The sequence below is a fragment of the Ranitomeya variabilis genome, chromosome 3 (assembly GCF_051348905.1).
Source record: "Ranitomeya variabilis isolate aRanVar5 chromosome 3, aRanVar5.hap1, whole genome shotgun sequence".
Lineage (NCBI taxonomy): Eukaryota > Metazoa > Chordata > Amphibia > Anura > Dendrobatidae > Ranitomeya > Ranitomeya variabilis.
In genome coordinates, this window is record NC_135234.1 from 479,423,149 (window position 1) to 479,447,493 (window position 24,345).

The 24,345-nt window shown below is 41.2% G+C and overlaps 1 protein-coding gene across 2 annotated transcripts in view; it reads right to left on the bottom strand.

The window, feature by feature from the left end:
- Window positions 1-24,345, bottom strand: part of CFAP47 (cilia and flagella associated protein 47) — an 816,247-nt gene that overhangs the window by 310,164 nt on the left and 481,738 nt on the right. For both annotated transcript variants that reach the window (XM_077296700.1, XM_077296701.1), the window contains exon 52: window positions 11,624-11,721. In XM_077296700.1, the coding sequence (XP_077152815.1) occupies window positions 11,624-11,721 (98 nt within the window). The remainder of the gene's footprint in view (window positions 1-11,623; window positions 11,722-24,345) is intronic.

Sequence of the window (24,345 nt, forward strand, 5' to 3'; positions counted from 1 at the left end):
CTACGTTGATTCTAGATGACACGCGCCAGCCGGAGAATCTAGCTACCCCTAGTAGAGGAAAACAAAGACCTTTCTTGCCTCCAGAGAAGGGGACCCCAAAGCTGGATAGAAGCCCCCCACAAATAATGACGGTGAGGTAAGAGGAAATGACAAACACAGAAATGAACCAGGTTTAGCACAGAGAGGCCCGCTTACTGATAGCAGAATAAAGAAAGGTAACTTATATGGTCAACAAAAACCCTATCAAAATCCACACTGGAAATTCAAGAACCCCCGAACCGTCTAACGGTCCGGGGGGAGAACACCAGCCCCCTAGAGCTTCCAGCAAAGGTCAGGATATAGATTAGGAACAAGCTGGACAAAAATACAAAACCAAAACAAATAGCAAAAAGCAAAAGGCAGACTTAGCTGATATAACTGGAACCAGGATCAGTAGACAAGAGCACAGCAGACTAGCTCTGATAACTACGTTGCCAGGCATTGAACTGAAGGTCCAGGGAGCTTATATAGCAACACCCCTAACTAACGACCCAGGTGCGGATAAAAGGAATGACAGAAAAACCAGAGTCAAAAAACTAGTAACCACTAGAGGGAGCAAAAAGCAAATTCACAACAGGTCGGGAAGGAATTTTTTTCCCCATGGTGGAGATTACTCTTACCACATGGGTTTTTTTTGCCTTCCCCTGGATCAACATGTTAGGGCATGTTAGGCTATGGGTTGAACTAGATGGACTTAAAGTCTTCCTTCAACCTTAATAACTATGTTACTATGTTACTATGACCACTTAAAGGGCTTTTCCTTCTTTGTCAAGGAAGTAATGGGACGGACAATATCAGAAAAATTTCGAATGAAGCATCTGTAGAAATTTGCAAAACCAATAAAACGTTGGACCTCCTTAACGTTCTTGGGGGCCGGACAGTCAAGGATAGCCTGAATCTTACCAGATTCCATGTTCAGCCCCTGGGGAGAGATGATATAACCCAAGAACTGTATCTCAGAACGATGGAATTCGCATTTCTCCGGCTTGATATACAGTTGGTTCTCTTTCAGACATCTTAAAACAGTTTTGACATGTTCTTCATGTTCCTGTAGAGAGTCAGAAAAGATTAGTATATCGTCCAAACAGATCACTACAAACTGGTCCAACAAATCTCTGAAGATGTCATTAACAAGGTGTTGAAATGCTGCAAGGGCGTTACAAAGCCCGAAGGGCATCACAAGAGATTCAAAGTGTCCATACCGGCATCTGAATGCTGTCTTCCACTCATCCCCTGGACGAATACGCACCAAATTATAAGCGCCCCGAAGATCCAGCTTAGAGAACACCTTAGCATGGCGGACTCTTTCCAGTAATTCAGGAATCAGAGGCAAAGGGTAACGGTTTCGTACGGTTACCTTATTGAGTTCCCGATAGTAAACACAGGGTCTCAGGGTCCCATCCTTCTTCTTTACAAAAAAATGGGTGCCCCTGCTGGTGAGGAAGAAGGACGTATGAAGCCTTTGGCCACATTTTCATCAATATACTCCTTTAAGGCTTGAAGCTCAGGTGCCGCCAAAGGGTATACGTGACCAAAAGGAATATCTGCCGCAGGAAGCAACTCAATGGAACCGTCATAATGCCTGTGTGGAGGAAGCTGATCTGCATTCTTCTTGTCACAGAGGTCAGAGAACTCTTTATATGTTGGAGGTAAAGAAAATACCTGTACATGTGGTTCCGTAGCCGTGGACTCAAGGACAGCTTCTGTTAACGCTGAGTTGCTCCTTGTTGGAAAGATAATCTCCTTTGTCTCCCAGTTGATAATTGGGTTCCGAGAACACAAACAAGGAATGCCTAAAATCACAGGAAAATGAGAAGAAATTAGCAAGAAAGAAAGTTGCTCCTGATGATTAGGCTCCAACAAAATTTCAAGGGGTACGGTCTCCTGATCCACAGACCCAGAGATTAAAGGTGACCCATCCACTGTTTCCATGGTAATTGGAGAGGCTCTTTGCTGGATTTTAATACCATGTTCCTTGGCAAATGCGATATCCATGAAATTGCCACCTGCACCAGAGTCAATCATAGCTGAATTGGAAATCCACTGTCCTGAACACAGGATCTTAATAGGGAGAGAACAGTGAGAGTTCTTTTCCTTCAGCTCCTTGGGGGGTGAAGTCATAGAAAGTGAATGGAATACAGCGTTTAAAGGCAGGCTACATTCAGAGATGTCAGATTCATCATCACAGTTGTCATACTCCCCTATTGCTGCTAGCACCTTGTTAGGCCATCTAGGACACTTAGGACAATTGATCAAGAAGTGGTCAGACTGGCCGCAGTAGAAACATAGACTTTCACGAAGGCGATGCTCCCGGCGCTCATTGATCTCGCGTCTCTGAACGGAATCAATTTGCATGGGCACCGCCTCCACTTCCCGAGATGTTTTACCTGCAGGCTCTTTGGAAGTAAGGGAAAAGTTAGAAATACGGTTATATGCAGCAAATTTCTCCTGCCTACGCTCAGTAAGGCGAATGTCTATGCGCACACAATGCTGTATAAATGTCTCTAGTTCTTGTGGTGACTCCGAGCAAGCTAGTTCATCTTTTATAATACTAGACAGATCCCTTTTAAAAACAGGCAATTGTGCATAACTGTCCCAATTGGTATCTACCGCCAATCTCCTGAATTCAGTGGCATACTCAATAACAGAACGTTTAGCCTGGTGTAAAGACAACAAAGCAGATTCAGCGGTTGCACGGTGATTAGGGTCATCAAACATTAATGCCATAGCGGCCAAGAAATCATCCAAGTCCTTTAACCGTGGGTCACGAGACTCAATCATCGGATTCCCCCAGGCGAGCGCTCGTGAGGTCAGTAGCATTATTACACACAATACTTTGGATCTATCAGTAGGAAAATGGTCAGCATGCACATCAAAATATAGCATACATTGATTCACAAAGCCACGAAATTTGTCGCGATCACCATTAAATCTGAATGGGGGCAACTTAGGTGGGCTAGCTGGTAGCGGTTGCCCAGAGGGTAAAGTCACTTGTGCAGCTATTTGCGTGCTTATGTCCTGAAAAGCCCATCCATACTGGGACTCTATGCCAGCAAGTTTGTTTTCCTGGGCTGCCATGCGATTGCTTAAGTCCTGCAAAGTCTGTCCAAACACTTGTTGATTGTGTCCAAAGCTTCCAAACTTCTTTTGCAGACCTTCCACATCTTTCTGCAGTGATCTAATTATGGAAAGCACCTGCTCTAATCTGCTCTCTGCAGTCATTGTTCCAGCAGTCTCCTTTTTTTTATGGCTAGATTATCCTGTAATAATTATAGGGGATAATTCAGGAGACTCTTTGCGTGGAACAAGACAACAGGACACAGTTTTATAAGTGGTAAAGTTTATATTATCACACCGTGATTCAAACAGGTGCAGAGAGAAACTCAAGTCCACAACACTTGGTGCAAATAATAAACGCAGCTTAGCAGTCAATAGGAAACTTCAGAGGTAGATGCAAACAAAGAGAAAGTCTATGAAGCACAGTTATTCTTGAGGAAACTTGACACGAATAGATCATTGACTTAGTCCAGAAGCAGATAGATAAGCTTATAGGCAGTTCAAATCATATCTTAGCTCAACCAGGGAGGCCTGGTTAATAGTCTCAGGTTTTGCAGAGCAACAAACAGCTTACATGTCCAGCAAATGCAGATGGAAGTAACACGAGCAGCAGATGAAGGAGGATTACTGAACACTGGTGTATGCAGCAGGAACTCAGAGCAGAGTGGCAGGATCTCCAACACAGGTTCACAGGAGCAGGTGCAGGTGCAAGGCCAGGGAGTAATCAGGAGCTGGATGCAAAGCAGAATAATCTAGCACAGACTGAAGGCTGGGGTGGAGTTCTATAGCAGGAAAACAAGTGCACATGAGACCAAAGACGCCATGTTGGAAAAGGGCAGTAAGGCACAAATGGTAAAAAATGTTCAGAGTCCTGACATCTGGCTGTGCCAGCATCAGTTGAGGTCTGCAGTTCGCATGGGTGGCAAGGGTTGCCTAGCCTGGGTCTTTTTTGAGACTGAAAAGGATGACCCAACTCACGTTATCTGCCAACTCAGTAGAGGCAAACATTCCAATACTTTGACTACTACATGCATGAACTGACGCATTTGCGATTAACATGTTTTAGTCTGGGAATCTCACTGCTCTAAAATGCGGCCTAGCGAGCCTTGCGAACCATCGGGCGCCTCATCAACTGCATCTGCTGCTTCTTCCTCCTCTGTCACCATGGCAAGTGTTCTCAGGCCTCCACTTATTTAGCAGCTACAGTCGGGGTGAGTGATTGTCCTTCAGCGGTTATGGAAATGGACATGTCTGCTGTTTTTGACTGTATATATATAATTGTCTAAGGGTTTTTCTGTCTGTCTGTCTGTCCTGGAAATCCCGCGTCTCTGATTGGTCGAGGCCGCCAGGCCTCGACCAATCAGCGACGGGCACAGCATGGCGACGATGATGTCATAAAGGTTGCCTCGACCAATCAGCGACGCGCACAGTCTGCTGCGAATTTGCCTCGACCAATCAGCGACGGGCACAGTATCGACGTAGATGTCATAATGGTTGCCATGGCGACGATGATGTCATAAAGGTTGCCTCGACCAAACAGCGACGGGCACAGTCTGCCACGAATTCTGGAATCATCATTGTCCATATACTACGGGGACATGCATATTCTAGAATACCCGATGCGTTAGAATCGGGCCACAGTCTATCTATATATAATTGTCTAAGGGTTTTTCTGTCTGTCTGTCTGTCTGTCCTGGAAATCCTGCATCTCTGATTGGTCGAGGCCGCCAGGCCTCGACCAATCAGCGACAGGCACAGCATGATGACGATGATGTCATAAAGGTTGCCTCAACCAATCAGCGACGGGCACAGTCTGCCGCGAATTCGCCTCGACCAATCAGCGACGGGCACAGTATCAACGTAGATGTCATAATGGTTGCCATGGCGACGATGATGTCATAAAGGTTGCCTCGACCAATCAGCGACGGGCACAGTCTGCCGCGAATTCTGGAATCATCATTGTCCATATACTACGGGGACATGCATATTCTAGAATACCCGATGCATTAGAATCGGGCCACAATTCTAGTTCAACAAATAAATCCTCCAGGTAATCCAGAGTGAAGTAATCTACAATCCACCAATTCCTGCTCTACGATGTCTCCATGAAATGTTGGTCTGTGTCACTTCACGGATTCTGGATTACTTCACTCCGGATTACCTGGAGGATTTATTCATTAAATTGCTTCAGAAATATGTAAATCTAGTAACGATTGACTATGTGTTGATAGAATATTTAGTGAACCGAAACTAGTTCTGTTGACGTCATTATCTTTGAATGTATAAGTTTAAAGAAAAAATAATAGCTGTTTAAAAAAAAAAATACTTTCATGGGTTTTGTCCCTTTATTATGCAGATTTTTGAATTACATGATGGTTTGAGAAACTAATTAACCTGTATTCTAGTAATGAGCAAGTGTACTAGTTGCTCGTGTTTTGCTGAGCACGCTTAACAGCTGCAGGAACCTTTCCTTGCAACCAGGAAAAAAGTAAAACCTGTCCATTTATAATGACCACGGAGAAGATAAAGATCCCCAATTCACATCAGGACTACAAGATCCCAGGTACCTTCAGCTGCACCATATCTAATGTGGTGTACTTAATTATTTGTACTAAATGTCCAACTGGGGGTCTGTATGTTGGGGAGACAGGGCAAAAACTGAGAACAAGGATAAATTCTCACTGCCATACAATAAAAGAAAAAAGAATGGATCTACCTGTGACCAAACATTTTTGTATGCCTGATCATAGCACATGGACCTGAAATTACTTGTATTGAAAGGTAGCTTCAAAACTAAGAAAGACAGGAGAATCTGTGAGTATAAACTTATGACGACCTTTGACACACTTATTGCAGGAATGAATGTGTCGCATGGATTTATGTCTTTTTACATCAATTAAGGAATTTGCACTTCAGACCATGTGGGGTCATCATAACAGAACCAGACCCCAATCAGAGGACAACAAAACATTCACTCCTAATCTAGGAACTTTCCAATATTTATGGACACAACTGTTTCTCACTTATCACTCTCCCATAATGACAGTTTTGTGCTGTGTTGTGTATAAATATGTGATTCTTCAGAATTTGCTTTAGTCTGTGCCTGATGAAGAGACCTGAGAAGTCTCGAAAGATTGCAATTTGTTACCTTCTTTTCAGTTAGCCATTAAAAGGTATCAACCACTGAGGACTCTCAATTCTAAAGGTTAAAGAACGAAACTTTCATGAACATTACCATATAACTATTAATTTGCTACCAACTGTCAACTTCAATGGATGTAAAGGGTACTTTGATAATGTCAGCGAAGTGCATCCTTTGATTGCTACTGTATTACAGCCTGTTCACATCAGGTTTCTGGTTTACTTTTAGCAGGTATGCTGAATGAGTTCCTGACGTACATGTTTAAAGTGTCTATAGAAGTCGATTTATGGAGGCTAAAAGACAGTTCTTTCGGTTTATGTCTGGTTGATATATGTCAATTTACTGCAAAACCAAAAATACTTGAATGACATTTATCTCCCATTGACTATTATGGCATCCATTTACCAGACATATCACAAAATTCCATGAAATGTCTGCCATATAAATCCATTATTGTTTACATGTCACATACGTCAATGTCAATGTATGCTCACAATGTGAGTTAAAAAAAACACAAGTTTTCAAGCAGGAACCATTTAAGGAAACTCTCTTTTGGGGAATGTTTTGGAGACATTTTTCTTTTCCTGAAAGATTTCATCAAGCTGTTAAAATACTTTTTTTTAGGATTTCTGGAAGTTTTCTTTTTCCCTAAAACGTTTTTGCAATATTCTGTTTGGACAGTGCCTACTTTGGACATGTTTCTTTCAGAATCTTCTTCAGATAAGTGGTATGAACTCTCATTCACCTCTCAAGAGTTTTTCAAAAGCTCTTCAGGCAAAAAAAGCACCAGAAGCTCCTCATATGAACAGCAAAGTGGATTTACCACACAAATGAAGCAGAAGTGTTTTCCAAGTGTTTTTGAATAAGTTTTTAGCTAAGATTTTGGAATGATTGCACTCAAAAATAGCTGAAAAAGCTTAGTGTGAGCATACCCAACCCTATGGTATGTGCACACAAAGAGAAGAGATTCTCAAGTTTATGAGGAGTTTGGAGTTTTTGAGAAGGATTTGGCAAGTTTCCGCTCAGTTTTCTCTCAGTTGTTGCTCTAAAACCACCTCAGAAAACAGTATGCACATACCCTTAGGGTATGTGTCCACGTTCAGGATTGCATCAGGATTTGGTCAGGATTTTATGTCAGTATTTGTAAGCCAAAACCAGGAGTGGGTGATAAATGCAGAATTGGTGCATGTGTTTCTATTATACTTTTCCTCTAATTGTTCCACTCCTGGTTTTGGCTTACAAATACTGATGGAAAATCCTGACCAAATCCTGATGCAATCCTGAACGTGGACACATACCCTTAGACTCTGAATTTAGCTCAATTTAATGTAGACTTAAGGAGCTTTTCCCACTGTAAACCTTAAACAAAGACAAATATATGATGTAAATATGAAACCAGAAATAATTTCTCAATAGGTAATTTCACTGTGGTAGGAGGCAATTCTACAATGCTTGAGGTTTGACATGAGTGAACCCGAATTTAAACATTCGAGGTTCATACCAGACACTTAGTATACAGGGCTAAACTCTGAACACGGACTGTTTCCTAAAGTCCATTTTAATGTTCGGAGTTCTGTGGGAAATTCATGAGGAGAAAGAGAACTTTCCAGTTGCAAAGTTCGGATCCCCATTGTTTTCAATGAGGTTTGGGTTCAGGTTCAAGTTTGGGTAGAGTTCCGAACTTCCACTTGTCTGCTCATCCCTACTAATAAAGGTTTACAACAGAAGGTGAGAGGGCAATTTCCATAATGTCTTTGATGACATCACTAGACTACTACAGAAAGTGTGATATGACCATCCATCAGTTCTCTGATGACATCATTTGGTAATACTATCTCAGAATAGCTCAAGCCTAAATCAAAAAGCAAATACTCCCAAAATTACGAGAAAAGAATGAAAATTAGGGCTTATTCAGCCATCAATTAATTTTCTTGTTCGCAAAAAATGGAAAGGTTTTCATCAGTCTTTTTGAACAGTTTTTCATCGGTATTTGGTCAGTGGGTCAGAGTTTACCATTAGAACTTCATAATTTTTTTGTCATACAGGAAGTTTTTTCAAGCGTCCCCTATCACACAAACATGAAAATAAAAAAAGTATGCACATTTCACACAGATGACATCTGAGTGTTGTCCGATATCTTTCATGGTCCCTTAGATTTGTTTTGGCCACAGACATCTGAATAACCCCATGGACTAAGATGGGTATAAATTGTATCCGTAAAAAACACAAATTTGAACAACAGACATCTGAATAAACCCTTTCTGTGAAGAAAAATGCCAATTGACCCATGTTATCATGCAACTATAAATCATATAAGGAAAATAACCAATAAAACACTTAAAGGGGTTTTCCCACAAACAAAGTTAGTTTTAAAGCTGATTTTAATCAATGCATCTTAGAATAATAATAATTTCCACAATTGGATGTATTTAAAAAATGTTCCTGTGCTGAAATAGTCTTATAAATGTGCCCCTGCTGTTTACTGTGTAATGGCTGTGTCTGACCGTACAGGGACATGTTCTGATCATAACATCCTGGGCAGGGGAGGAATCAAAAGAGTATACAGACAGGACACCAGGGAATCGCAGCTGATTTTTTTTGTGAGATAAAACATTACACTGCCTGCTTTTAAAAGATGTTTTACCTCAAAGAAAGAATTATCTGCGAACCTGAGCTTTAATTTCTGTATACTTTTTTATTTCCTCCCCCACCCAGGAGCTGTGGTACCAGACCATGTCCCTGTACGGTCCTACACAGCCATTACACAGTACACAGCAGGGACACATTTATAAGATTATCTCAGCACAGGAACATTTTATTTAAATAAATCCAATTATTGAAATTATTATTTTCCATGATCTATTGATTATGATGATACTATAATGAACTTTGTTTGTGGGACAACTCCTTTAACTCTACTTATTCTAGATTCATTTTGAATTATTTTTTACCAAATGTCAATTCTCCTTCAAATAAGACCCTCTTATGTAATATAGTAGCTCAGCTTGAATGGTTTGTGAGATTAATCATGTCTTGTCACATTGACCTTCTTTTCAGAACATCAATCATTATATTACCAGCATCCAAAATAACAAAACAAATTGTAATAAAGCAAGAATGGATTCTAATGCTGCAGAACGAGTAAATAATCTTTTGTTTCTCTGGAGCACCTGAACCTTTGTAGATGTAGAAAAGATTGCATACATCAAGAAAGCAAGATGTGTTGATGTTGATATTCACATATTATATTTTTTTATTTAATTCTACTTTTTGTAACTTGTGGTGATGCACAAAATATGAAACTTTTCTTCTAGAAGGTTCACTGACAGTGAATGTCAAGTAGTCTTATCCATTCTAATGGCTGAAACAGATCAGTATTAGCCTTTGCAGTACTTTTAATTAGACTTAACCGTTAAATAAAACAGTAAGAGACTAACATGAAAATGTGATCGTTGCTGTAAATCTACAGCTCACACCTTCCTAATTATAATGTAATATGTCACCTTTAAATCCAGCTCTGTGAGTTCAAAATGAAATACAACTTTAGTTACATATGCAAATTTGGCCAGAAATAAATGTAGAACAAAATGCCATACTCTAATATATGAGAAATGATAGGTGTTAGGAGGAAATAATCACCTACAAGGAGAAGCCAATGTTCTCGGTTATTTAGACGCCAAGCAAGAAAGTATGATAAGAAAAAAAATAGAAGCAATAACATTAAACCCGCTGGGAAATTTGAAGTGATATTATAAAAAATATACAAAGTGAAGCAAGGTCAGTAGCAGAGGAAAAAAGAAATCATGAAAAGTAAGGTGTGACAGCATAAACCATATACTGCATGTAGGTCAAGACAAGAAGGAGATGTAAAACACCTCACGTCAACTGTCTCAGTGAAAAAGTGGTCTTGGTGTTCACAGCAACCCATTAGGCACATGTTGGATCTGTTAGGGGCAATTTAGAAAATGAAATATGGACTGTGATTGGTTGCTCTGGGCTACAAGGTCATTGCTTCTTCTGGGACAGTTTTAATACAAGAAACTTTAAGAAAAAGAAGAAGCTAGAGGATTGCATCATTTTTTATATACATTGTGCCCAAATGTATCTTATAAGAGATTTCAACATTTAAAGATAAGAGTAAGACTTAACTCTCATAAATACAGTCATTTTTTCACAAAGCCCCCTGAGAAAGCCCACGTGAAACGCACCTTGGGGCTGCAGGCATACACAGGGACAGTACTTTATGGGTAAGCATTTGTCACTTTATATACATACATGTTTATCTTTTTGTTGCTCTTGCTTTTTTTACCTTTATCGATATGTCTCATTGGGCTATGTGATAGTGTGAGCCTTGTGCTTTTAGAAACACATATTGTGAGTACTTTTTATTGCTAGTAACATGTAACCATGTGTACAGTCATTTTTTGCTACCCAACTACTTATAGATTATATTTTCTGTCCTTGATGTTGCCCCTTATTTTGTGTTGTTTCGGACATCCCTTCTTGAGGTCTTGTCACCCAGGGATGTCAGAGGTATAGTCCAGCTGGAAGTCATGGCCCGGACGGAAGATTCCAAAGAGAGAAAATGAAAAAGTGAGGAGATGCAGAGGACTGGTTGACGGACTGCCAAGGTGGCGGGAAAGGTGAGAAGTGAGGTGAGTATTTATTCTCTTGTTTATATCCTACATTTATTATGCAATTCTGAGTAAAATCCATGTGATTTGGCAAATACAGATCTCAGCAGATTCAATCAAATCAAGTAACATCCTGTTCTTCAGCCATTTGACTTCTGGGTCTGTGACTGGCTGCTATAATCTGGAGACTACAACAGTCAATCGGCGGTATCCAATGACAGTTCATTCCTTTCTCCTCACTTGTAAATCTGGCCTGTGTGCCAAGCTAACCATGCCCACATTCACATCCACATTGTAAAGTGGCATAAAAAGCAAAAAGTCACAACTTATTGTAAATAAAAGACGTGTAATGAAACTGCTTTTTTATGCACTAAATCGAATTCATATTTTGAGAAATTGCCCCCTTATACCATTGTAGTAAGTGATCTGTTTTTAAATTTGCTACAAAATGGGTTGAACCTCTTCAGATCATTTATATATCAGAACTGGGACTGTCTGGTATTGTATAGGGGTAATAGATTATTCATATAAATATGTGACCATGGAGGGTCTGGATCAAGCCATAACTGTTTCATATGTGATGCTCTCCGCTTTTTCAAAAAAAGTGAGTTTTAAGAGCGGGAACCCTCCACCTCTTAGACTTGACATCAATATGCCCAGTTAGGTAAAAGGAAACTAGTGTTCTTTTCTGTCATTAATTAATTGCTGTGTCACATTACGTGTTAGAATTGAGTATTACATTCATACTTACTAAAACAGGGCAAGTCGCTTCAATCGTTCTTTCTGGTGATGCCGACAGACTGTTAATTTTCACCGAAAACCAAACTTTGTACGGTGCTAATTTTATACCTAAAGAAAAAAGAAAGACTGATAAATAATAAGATGTACAATATTTATAAAGAGAGAAAACATAAAAAAAGACAAATACAGAGAACCTGATCTTACAGGCAAAGACGAAAGATTTTTACATCATTCACAAGCATTGTTTCAAACAAGAAATTGATCAGTGTACCTCAAGGCAATGCGCTTTGCACTGCTTACTCACAATGAACATTAAGATTTGCTAAAGGTAAGAAAAAGTATTATTTTTGTAAGATTTACAACAAAGGACAAAAACACATTTCTTTATTAATAACACCTGTAAAAACAAATAGTGTACGTCTTACACTGATCATATCAATCTGTTTGGCCTAATCCAATAACAAACGCTTATAACTTAACGGATAGGTCCATTAGGTTAAAGAATAACTTAAACTGCCATTGACATGCCAGTTTTAGTAATAGTTGCATTTCCCATAAAATAGTAATTCTGGAGCATCTTCTGTAAGAAATCTGTGCTGTGCTGTTCATCTGCTATTGTTCCTGAACATGTATGAATACCGTTCATTAGCAGTCCCCATATCAAAGAGGTGTGTTCCTACACAGCGTGATATTGGCAGCACTGACTGAATAGTCTCGGAGTGTATAAGGACAGACCCTCAACTGGTAAAGCCTAAGTCACACTAAACGACTTACCAATGATCACGACCAGAGATACGACCTGGCCGTGATCGTTGGTAAGTCATTGTGTGGTCGCTGGGGAGCTGTCACACAGACAGCTCTCTCCAGCGACCAACGATCAGGGGAACGACTTCGGCATTGTTGAAACTGTCTTCAACGATGCTGAAGCCCCCTGCAGCACCCGGGTAACCAGGGTAAACATCGGGTTACTAAGTGCAGGGCCGCGCTTAGTAACCCGATATTTACCCTGGTTACCATTGTAAAAGTTAAAAAAAAAAAAACACTACATACTCACATTCTGATGTCTGTCACGTCCCCCGCCGGCGTCGACAGGGTTAAAACTGCTTTCGGCAAGAGCGCTGCTAATGCACGCACTGCTGCCGAGAGCTTCCCTGCACTGAATGTGTCAGCGCCGGCAGTAACAGCGGTGACGCCACCGCTGTGCTCTGCTTTACGGCCGGCGCTGACACAGTCAGTGCAGGGAAGCTCTCAGCAGCACATTAGCAGCGCTCCTGCCGAAGGCAGTTTTAACCCTGTGGACGCCGGGGGACGTGACAGACATCAGAATGTGAGTATGTACTGGTTTTTTTTTTACTTTTACAATGGTAACCAGGGTAAATATCGGGTTACTAAGCGCGGCCCTGCTCTTAGTAACCCTATATTTACCCTGGTTACAAGTGAACACATCGCTGGATCGGTGTCACACACGCCGATCCAGTGATGACAGCAGGTGATCAGCGACCAAAAAATGGTCCTGATCATTCCCCAACGACCAATGATCTCCCAGCAGGGGCCTGATCGTTGGTCGCTGTCACACATAACGAGATAGTTAGCGGGATTGTTGCTACGTCACCAGAAGCGTGACGTTGCAACGATATCGTTAACGATATCGTTATGTGTGACTCAGCCTTAACAGTCCTTATTTATTCATACATTTCTAGGAGGAATAACAGAGGAATGGCATTATGTAGTGGTCACAGAAAAACAGGCCCAGAAGTGCTCTTTCATGAAAAATTAAGGCATTTACTGAAACACAAATGTCAGTATGAATGTCAAGTTTGTGTTAAATGTATTTTAACAACTTTTATTGCATTTTTTTCACATTACAATCTTTATTAAAAAAAAAAGTAATCTTGCAATTTTTACACTAGCTCCTGGATCTTTTTAGACTCAATCTTCCTGTCCTTTCTAGAAGTTTTCTGCTAGGCTCCATATTTTCAGAAACAGAAAAACAATTACATCTAATACCGCTATACACAAACCAGGATAAAACAGGATCCATCAACCACAATAGATGATGTCACAGTAACCCTCTGCATAGCCTCATTAGATGCCTCAATACAAAATATAGGGACATGGTCGGTTTATTGTGGCTAATGTACACGTGTTGTTTCTTGAAACAACAAGAAGTTAAAGAGTCTAAAATAAAAGCCTCAGTGGCCAGTGGAAAATTTTCAAGAATTCGTTTTTTTTATTTTTAATACAGAAAAATAAAAACCAACATCGTCAAAACATTTTTTAAAAATACATTTCACACAATAATTTGATTTCAACAATAGGTAATTTCCTGGTGATACATTCCCTTTAAAAACCATAGGCAAATAAACAGAGTGGCATCTGTGCTGTCCTACCACATTTACCAATTAATGGTATACATTTCTAGAAGGGATATCAAGACTTCCTCTAACAAATTGGTGATTTTATTCTATGCAAGAAGCTCAATAGTCATTTTTAATGCATCTTGCTATATATACCTGTTTCCATATTTGTATTGTAGAAATGGCATACTGAGGGATCATAAGAGAACTCTTGCCCTCAGCAGCACCAGTGAAATAACACAGATACAATAGAAAATTCTACAAAATTGACCTAAGCAAACACAAAACCATTTATGATTTTAAGTTTTTATAGAACTCTGTATCTCAGCTCACAAATAAGAATAAAGCCATTAAATAGTTTTCATGGGTCTTTAAAAAAATACTTCAGTAAGTTTTTTTCTCATTAAATGTGTGTGTAGATGCATATAATATAGTGTGAGTGTAATAAGATACTCACTTACCTGCTTTCTCTGGTGTCCAGCACCGGTATTCTCTGCTCCTCACCTCTTAGCAGACTGGCCGGATCACACTGTGCTCCTTGTTACCCGGAAGTGACTTTTACAATGTGAGTCTATGGAGTGTCAGAACGAGGCTCCATAGGCTTTAATTATAAAAGAGACTTCCATCTCACATATAGAGATGGCCAGTCCAAATTTCAGTGACATCATTGAGTAGAAGAGCAGAATGTTGCTGGACACTGCAGAGAGCAGCAGTAGGCACTCACAGTACATATTATACATATATACACACACTTAATGAATAAAAAACTTTGTGAGAGTGCTTCTTTAAAAAGTACACTAGAAAGCTATATAACTTTTCATTACATGCTCAAGAAGCCTTACAAAAACAAAATAAAAGCCTCTTTAAGAGAAAAGTGGCTGAAGGCGAATATCAATAAAGAGAGCTTAGCGCATGTAAGAGTTTAAGAGTTTAAAGAGAAAATTGAACCAAAACACTGTATATATGTTACATAGGCTAGACATGATTTTCTAGCTATCGAACGAAAAGCAAAGTTGAAAATAAGTTTAAAATTCTGATTTTAGATGTAAGGTAAGTGTTGTTTATGCATGCAAAGCATGCAGCTTCTTGAAGCTTGCTAAGTGCAAATTAGAAATACACAAAGAATGTACAAACATATATTTAACTTTCCACTTTACTCCCTCACCTGACCTCTTCTGCTAACCTGCTAACCTGCTCCTAAACCTTTTAAATCAAAGGAAAATCCATGGACTCTCCTTCTCCCACCTACTCTTCTTCCCTCTGCTTCTTCTTATCATTGTTGATATATCTCCCAATACTGGATATTTCTCCTTCCACTCTCTTCTTGCTGGTTAATATCAATGACTAAACATGCTCAGTGATACTCAGATATCACTCGATTATCTGGGTGTTCGGATGTGCTTGGCACTAGGAGAGCATTAGCTAGTGCTTGATTTCCAACTCGAATCCCCACCCCACGTTTGGCACCTATTACACAGCCAATAAGCTTGTGGGGATTGCCTGCGAGACACTATAATGCCATATCCATTTTAATAGTGGCAATACTGTGATTGGCTGGCCGTATGACATCATCAGGGTCTATAAAAGGGATATATAAGGGATAATTTTGTGCTTTGCTGTTTCAGATACATTCTGCATTTTACCTAGGGAGGGAGAGAGCGTTGCAGAAGCAAAGAGAGTGGCCAAATGCAGTCTATAGGCAGGAATTAGGTCTTTGCAATCAGTATCTAAATTTACAGCTGCGGCAGTTGACCATATTTGTTTTGAAGGGGGGTGAATAACTTTACTATATTGTCATCCATAGAGTATTTAGTGCTTTGTGGTACATTTCTGTGCAATAAAACAGGCAAAAAAAAAGTGTTGAAACACTTTTCTGGATTCAATCCCTCACCCAGAGAGTATTACTGTCACGGGGGAACTGGGTAGACTAAGGTTGGTTACCCGGGCCCCTGTGATATCCCTCAGGCTAGGGAAACCCTGTCTGTCCCTTTCCCAGAAGTTACACTAAAGGTGTGCATGTCTGGGCCACCAGGACTGACCCTGACTCCTGATTCAGCCCTAAGCTGAAACCACCACCCGCCACCCAGTGAAGAGACCACACACCAATCCCCACAGAAAGCACAGACAGGGAAAACTGAAAAACGCACCATGCCGCAGACACACAGGAATACACTATAATGTGCACAGGGCAAAACAAATACAAATAGGAAGGAGGAATATGACAAAGGATTATACACCACCAGATACGATATTCCTACAACAAGACCACCACTCCAGACCGGAATCACCAGGCATAAAGCACAAGCTATAATCGGCGACGCCCAAAGACCAGCGCGACTATTTAAAGGCCGTGGGCGTGACCCAGCCTCCAACCTGATTACCAGCTAGATTAACCCCGAGCAAGCCGGATAAAATCTAGCCGACGCCACTGAGTGTGTAGTGGACGTAAGTAGAATTACTGCGGTCTGTCGGACGCCCTAGTGTGAACAGCGTCCGACATGACAATTACGTGTTTTGCGGTACATTTTGGTGTTACATAGCACTCCGAAAAACCATTGAAACACTTTTCTGTATTTAATTACACATCCATATACTATTGCATGCTGTGTTGTGCATTTTTATATTATATAACAGTTTATAAAAATGTTGAAAAATGTTTCTATATTCAATCATTCATCCATATACTATTAAATGATATGTGGTACATTTTGGTGCCAAAACACTCCAAAAAAAAGTTTTTCTGGATTCAATCATTAACCCATAGAGTATTACGTGCTTTGAGGTAAATTTTTGTGTAATATAACACTAAATAAAAGCATTGAAAAATGTTTCTGTATTCAATTAGTCCTCCATAGAGTATTATGTGCTCTGTGGTACATTTTGGTGTTATATAACAGTCCAAAAAAGTGTTGAAAAATGTTTCTGTATTCAAATACTTATCCATATACGAGTAGTATTGCGTGCGCTGTGATACATTTCGGTGGCATATAACACTCCAAAAAATCATTGCAAAAACTTTCTGAATTCAATTACTCACTCATAGAGTATTACATGCTTTGTGGTACATTTTGGGGTTCATAACACTCAAAAAAGGCAATGAAAAATGTTTCTATATCTAATTACTCATCTATATACTATTACGTGCTCCGTGGTATATTTTGGTGGCATATAACAATCTGAAACAGTGTTCAAATATGAATCTGGATTCAATTACTCATCCATATACTATTACGTGCTTTGGAGTTGCAGTGGTACAGTGGGGAAAAAAGTGTTTAGTCAGCCACCAATTGTGCAAGTTCTCCCACTTAAAAAGATGAGAGAAGTCTGTATTTGACATCATAAGTAGAACACAACTATGAGAGTCAAAATGAAGAAACAAATCCAGAAAATCACCTCGTCTGATTTGGCAAGATTTATTTTGCAAATTATGGTGGTAAATAAGTATTTGGTCACCTAAAAACATGTAAGATTTCTGGCTCTCACTGACCTGTAACTTCTTATTTAAGAGGCTCCTCTGTCCTCCACTTATTACCTGTAGTAATGGAACCTGTTTGAACTTATCAGTATAAAAGACACCTGTCCACAACCTCAAACAGTCACACTCCAAATTCCATTATGGTGAAGACCAAAGAGCTGTCAAAGGACACCAGAAACAAAATTGTAGCCCTGCACCAGGCTGGGAAGACTGCATCTGTAATAGACAAGCAGCTTGGTGTGATTAAATCAACTGCAGTAGCAATAATAAGAAAATGGAAGACATACAAGACCACTAATAATCTCCCTCGACCTGGGGCTCCATGCAAGACCTCACCTCGTGGGGTCAAAATGATCACAAGAACGGTGATCAAAAATCCCAGAACCACACGGGGGGACCTAGTGAATGACCTGCATAGAGCTGGGACCATCGTAACAAAGGCTACCATCAGTAACACTCTACTGCCAGGGACTCAGATCCTGCAGTGCCAAATGTGTCCCCCTGCTTAAGCCAGTAAATGTCTGAACCCGTCTGAAGTTTGTTAGAGAGCATTTGGATTATCCAGAAGAGTATTGGGAGAATGTCATATGGTCTGATGAAACCAAACTAGAACTGTTTGGTAGAAACAAAACTCTTCGTGTTTGGAGGAGGCAAAATGCTGAGTTTCATCCAAAGAACCCCATACCTACTATGAAGCATAGGGGTGGCAACATCATGCTTTGGGGCTGTTTCTCTGCAAAGGGACCAGGACGACTGATCCATGTACATGAAAGAATGAATGGGGCCATGTATTGTGAGATTTTGAGTGCAAAATCTCCTTCCATCAGCAAGGGCATTGAAGATGAAATGTGGATGTGTCTTTCAGATCCCAAGCACATTGCCAGGGCAATGAGGGAGTGGCTTCGTAAGAAGCATATGATGGTCCTGGAGTAGCCTAGCGAGTCTCTAGATCTCAACCCCATAGAAAACCTTTGGAAGGAGTTGAAAGTCCATGTTGCCCAGAAACAGGCCCAAAACATCACTGCATCAACAGTGTGTGCCAACCTTGTGAAGACTTACAGAAAACGTTTGACCTCTGTCATTGCCAACAAAGGATATAAAACAAAATATTGAGATTCATTTTTGTTAATGAACAAATACTTATTTTCCACCATAATTTGCAAAATAAATCTTGCCAAATCAGACAAGGTGATTTTCTGGATTTATTTTCTCATTTTGACTCTCTAAGTGGGAGAACTTGCAAAATTGGTGGCTGACTAAATACTTTTTTTCCCCCACTGTATATAACCCTCCAAAAAAGTGTTCAAAAATGTTGCTAGGTTAAATTACTCACCCATAAATTATTCAGTGGTCTGGGTTACATTTGTATGAAATATAACAATCTAAAAAAAGCATTAAAAATATTTATATATTCAATTACTGATTCATATACTATTATGTGCTCTGTGGTACATTTAGGTGGCATATAACACTCCCAATGAGCATTGAAAAAATTTTCTGCATTCAGTTACTCATCCGTAGAGTATTATGTGGTCGGAGGTATGTTTCGGTGTTATATAACAGAATATCACAGAAAAAATATATATCAAAGTGCCCAAAAGAGACAAATAATTCACCGAATTACAGCACTAAATATCAGATAATACTTATATAATAAAACATAACATTTATTGTATTTAAAGATAAAAACAACAATCACGACCTAAAAAACGTCCACTGTTTCGCTGTAAAAAAGATACAGGGTGCATGGAGTCCCTACTATCACCCTGTCTAGCCCCTACCTTGCTGCGGAGGTTGGCACCCTATGAAAACCTGCGCAATGGCGCCCCCGCTCAACGTAGGCTCCCCTAACTCACCCTAAAACACCCTCAAGTGAGAGAAGATAGACAAACAGCAGAGCAATCAAACAGACAAACAAATAATATACCCTATAAAAGGGGCACTGGGTAATAATAAAGTGCAAAAGTGCTGTAATAATTTTCAATGACACGCACTATAATTGCACATAACCCCAAACGGCCTATAACCAAATACACTGTGCCTAGATGCTCACTACCTGCCTGCGGGGGTTGGCACCCTAGATATCCTGCGCAAATGGCGCCCCCGCTCTTGTAGTCTGGCCCTAGTAAGCCCTAAGACCGCCAATAGGCAAAAAATATATATAAAGAGGCAGGCCGAGCGTACAGCACTTAGTGTAAATACACCAAAGCCCCTACATGCAAATCAAGTAATTTACATCAAATCCCCAATGTCTTAAATAACACGACACAACAGTGTCCTAAATAACACAGCACAGAAAAATGCTAGTCTCAGTATGCTTATCTCGACGCGTTTCTCTGAGGTCAGTTCATCAGGAGACATACTAGAGAAATAGAAAACTTATCTGAGTGAAAGGTAAGAGGATAGATCACTTCAGAGGAGATTGTCGATATTGTAGTGGGGAACAATATCCGTCCTTAACCACCTGTTCATAACAGCCTTGTGCATGTCATATACACTCTGCCTTATAAACCTAACCTCCTCCTCATGTTGAATCAGTATCCTGCGATGTCCGCAATTGGAATCACTTCCAGGTCCCAACCCTAATACATGGAACTCCTGTCTGCGCAAGTGCCACTTTCTTCCCATAAGTGTTTATCGCTTGGAACGGTAATGCGTGTCATTACACGCATGCTCTGTAGCTTCTCACTTGAAACGCAAATGCGTGTCAATCGGCGCATGCTAAATAGCTAAGCCCCAACAAGACGGACGTTAGCTGGAACGCAAAAGCGTACCACACTGCGCAGACGCACTAACACACATAGATTTCTCATTTAGAACGCAGAAGCGTGTCATTCTGCGCTGGCTCAATAGCTTCATATCAGCACGAATGACACTAACTAGAACACAACAGTGTACCGCATTACGCCGACATATTAGCACTCCTAGGTGTAACCACACTCAAGGGCCTATATTGTCTGAAAAGGACCACCATTTTACAATGAAAACACAATTTTTGCGACGCTGAAAAAAACTATTAACCATAAACCTCCCACCATTTATTAGAACGTGCACTACAAAATGAGTCAATTCAATAAAGATAAAAATAAAATGATAAAGACCGACCCCTTTCTCGGGACAATGGGTCATGGGTTTGTATTCCAAAAGGGGTTCTCAATAATGGAAAGAACGGGTGGACAAAAATTAATACAAAGCAGCCAAATTGCAATAAATCATTCAAGCCCTGTGGCTTCATACTCTTCATCCGAAATATCCATTTTGCTTCTTTTTGTAAGATTAAACGGTCCCAATCTCCACCTCTAACCGGTGGTGTGACCACTTCAATCACTGAAAAATTACAGCATTTTATATCTCCACCATGTACCTCCCAAATGTGGTTAGCAATAGGGGTATCTCTTTTATTTAAAATGTCTCCTACATGTTCGCCCACCCTCCTGCGCAACTCCCTTTTCGTTTTGCCCACATAATCCATAGGGCAGCTGCACTGGAACAGGTAGACCACCCCTTCCGTCCGGCAATTAGCAAATTGCCTCATATTATAAATTCTACCGGTACTGGAGCTAACAAAAGTACAGCTCCTCGAGACATATTTGCAAAATTTGCATTTACCACACTTGAAAGTACCATTCTGTCTTTTCTCCAACCAGGTGGGAGACTTTTTTTGAGGGAAAAACGCACTATGGACCAATTGATCACTAATTGATCTACCTCTCCTATACGTGATAGATGGTATATCTGGGACAATATCACGTAAAGCTGGGTCCATTTTTAAGATCTCCCAATGTTTTAGGATCACATTTCTGACCTTCTGCGACTGGTTATCAAAAGTGCCTATAATTCTGAGGTCATTACCATCTTTCTCCCTTGATTTTTTAACAAGCAGTGGGGCTCTCTCCTTAGTACTTGAGTTTTTGAAAGCCTCATTAAGGACCCCAAGCGGATAACCCCTATCCACAAATTTGTCCCTTAAATCTCCCGCCTGTCAGAAAAAGGCAGAATCGGTTGAACAATTTCTCCTCATAGGAGAAAGGTACTCGTAGGTACTGACCCCTCGGTATACCCCTCCTCAAAGCTACGGGATGATGGCTCTCCCAGCGTAACAAATTATTGGTGGCAGTAGGTTTATAGAATGTTTCAGTGACAATCCGACCAGTACTGCCTCTAGAGATCTTCAAATCCAAAAAATTGATAGAATCGCGTTGGAATTCATACGTTAGTCTAAGACCAATAGCATTGTTATTGAGCTCATCTACAAATCTGGAGAACGACGACACCCCACCGGACCATAACACAAGCACATCGTCTATGTACCTACCCCAAAATAATATTTGGGGCCTCCACCAGAAGGCATCGTCCTCTCCAAAAACTGATAGGTCCTCCCACCAGCCCAGGAACAGATTAGCATACGTGGGAGCACAAGGGCTCCCCATAGCCGTACCCCTGAGCTGGTGGAAGAACCCACCCCCAAACGCAAAAAAATTATGTTTGAGCACAAACTCAAGTAGCCCAACAATGCACTGGTTATGCCGGGACAACTGTGTGCCCCTTGATCTCAAAAAGAAACTAGTAGCCTGGAGGCCTTTATCATGTGGGATGTTGCTATAAAGCGCCTCCACATCTATGGAGGCAAAACACACATCATCACTAAGGACTATATCCTCAAGCCTAAGGAGGATGTTATGACCCCAATGGCAGAGGATCTCAGAAATAATTACTAAGTCTGCAAACACAAAAAAACAGCTCATAGGGCAGTGGTAACTGAGCTGACCATATATCTAATCCTAGCACCACAAATAGCAGCAGCCGGGGAACGTGCCTACGTTGGTTCTAGACGTCTCGCGCCAGCCGGAGAACTAACTAACCCTAGAAGGGAAAAGAAAGACCTTTCTTGCCTCCAGAGAAAAGACCCCAAAAGTTGGATACAAGCCCCCAACAAATAATAACGGTGAGGTAAGAGGAAAAGACAAACGTAAGAATGAGCTAGGTATTTAGCAAAGAGAGGCCCACTAGCTAATAGCAGAATATAGTAAGATGACTTATATGGTCAGCAAAAACCCTATCAAAATATCCACGCTGGATATTCAAGAACCCCCGAACCATCTAACGGCCCGGGGGGAGAACACCAGCCCCCTAGAGCTTCCAGCAAGGTCAGGAATCACATTTAGTACAAGCTGGACAAAAATAAGAGCAAGCAAATAACCAAAAAACAAAGAAGCAAGACTTAGCTTAATTTTGCACGAACCAGGACCAGCAGACAGGAGCAAACAGAAAGGATCTGATTACAACGATGCCAGGCACTGGACTAAGGATCCAGGAAGTTTATATAGCAACACCCCTGGACTAACGACCCAGGTGGGTGCCAAACTGAGGAAAGACAATCCCAGAGTCATATCACTAGTAACCACAAGAGGGAGCCAAAAAGTCTAATTCACAACAGTACCCCCCCCTTAAGGAGGGGTCACCGAACCCTCACCAAGACCACCAGGGCGATCAGGATGAGCATCGTGAAAGGCACGAACTAAATCGGCCGCATGCACATCAGAGGCAACCACCCAGGAATTATCCTCCTGACCAAAGCCCTTCCACTTGACCAGATACTGAAGCCTCCGTCTGGAGAGACGAGAATCCAAGATCTTCTCCACCACGTACTCCAACTCGCCCTCAACCAACACCGGAGCAGGAGGCTCAACAGAAGGAACCACAGGTACAACGTACCGCCGCAACAAAGACCTATGGAACACGTTGTGAATGGCAAACGACACCGGAAGATCCAAGCGAAAGGACACAGGATTAAGGATTTCCAATATCTTGTAAGGACCGATGAAGCGAGGCTTAAATTTAGGAGAGGAGACCTTCATAGGAACAAATCGAGAAGACAGCCATACCAAATCCCCAACACGAAGTCGGGGACCCACACCGCGGCGGCGGTTGGCAAAACGCTGAGCCTTCTCCTGTGACAACTTTAAGTTGTCCACCACATGATTCCAGATCTGCTGCAACCTATCCACCACAGAATCTACCCCAGGACAGTCAGAAGGCTCCACATGTCCCGAGGAAAAACGAGGGTGGAAACCAGAGTTGCAGAAAAATGGCGAAACCAAAGTAGCGGAACTAGCCCAATTATTACGGGCAAACTCAGCCAACGGCAAGAAGGTCACCCAATCATCCTGATCTGCCGAAACAAAACACCTCAAATAAGCCTCCAGAGTCTGATTAGTTCGCTTTGTTTGTCCATTAGTCTGAGGATGAAAGGCAGACGAAAACGACAAATCAATGCCCATCCTAGCACAAAAGGATCGCCAGAACCTGGAAACAAACTGGGATCCTCTGTCAGACACAATATTCTCAGGAATGCCGTGTAAACGAACCACATTCTGAAAGAACACAGGAACCAGATCGGAAGTGGAAGGCAGCTTAGGCAAAGGCACCAAATGGACCATTTTAGAAAAGCGATCACATACCACCCAGATGACAGACATGCCCTGAGACACCGGGAGATCTGAAATGAAATCCATGGAAATGTGTGTCCAAGGCCTCTTCGGGCCAGGCAAGTGCAAGAGCAACCCGCTGGCACGAGAACAGCAAGGCTTAGCTTGAGCACAAGTCCCACAGGACTGCACAAATGACCGCACATCCCGTGACAAGGAAGGCCACCAAAAGGACCTAGCCACCAGATCTCTGATGCCAAAAATTCCCGGATGCCCTGCCAACACCGAGGAATGAACCTCGGAAATGACTCTGCTGGTCCACTTATCAGGAACAAACAGTCTGTCAGGTGGACAAGAGTCAGGTCTACCAGCCTGAAATCTCTGCAACACACGTCGCAAATCAGGAGAAATGGCTGACACGATAACTCCCTCTTTAAGAATACCAACTGGTTCTGCGACTCCAGGAGAGTCA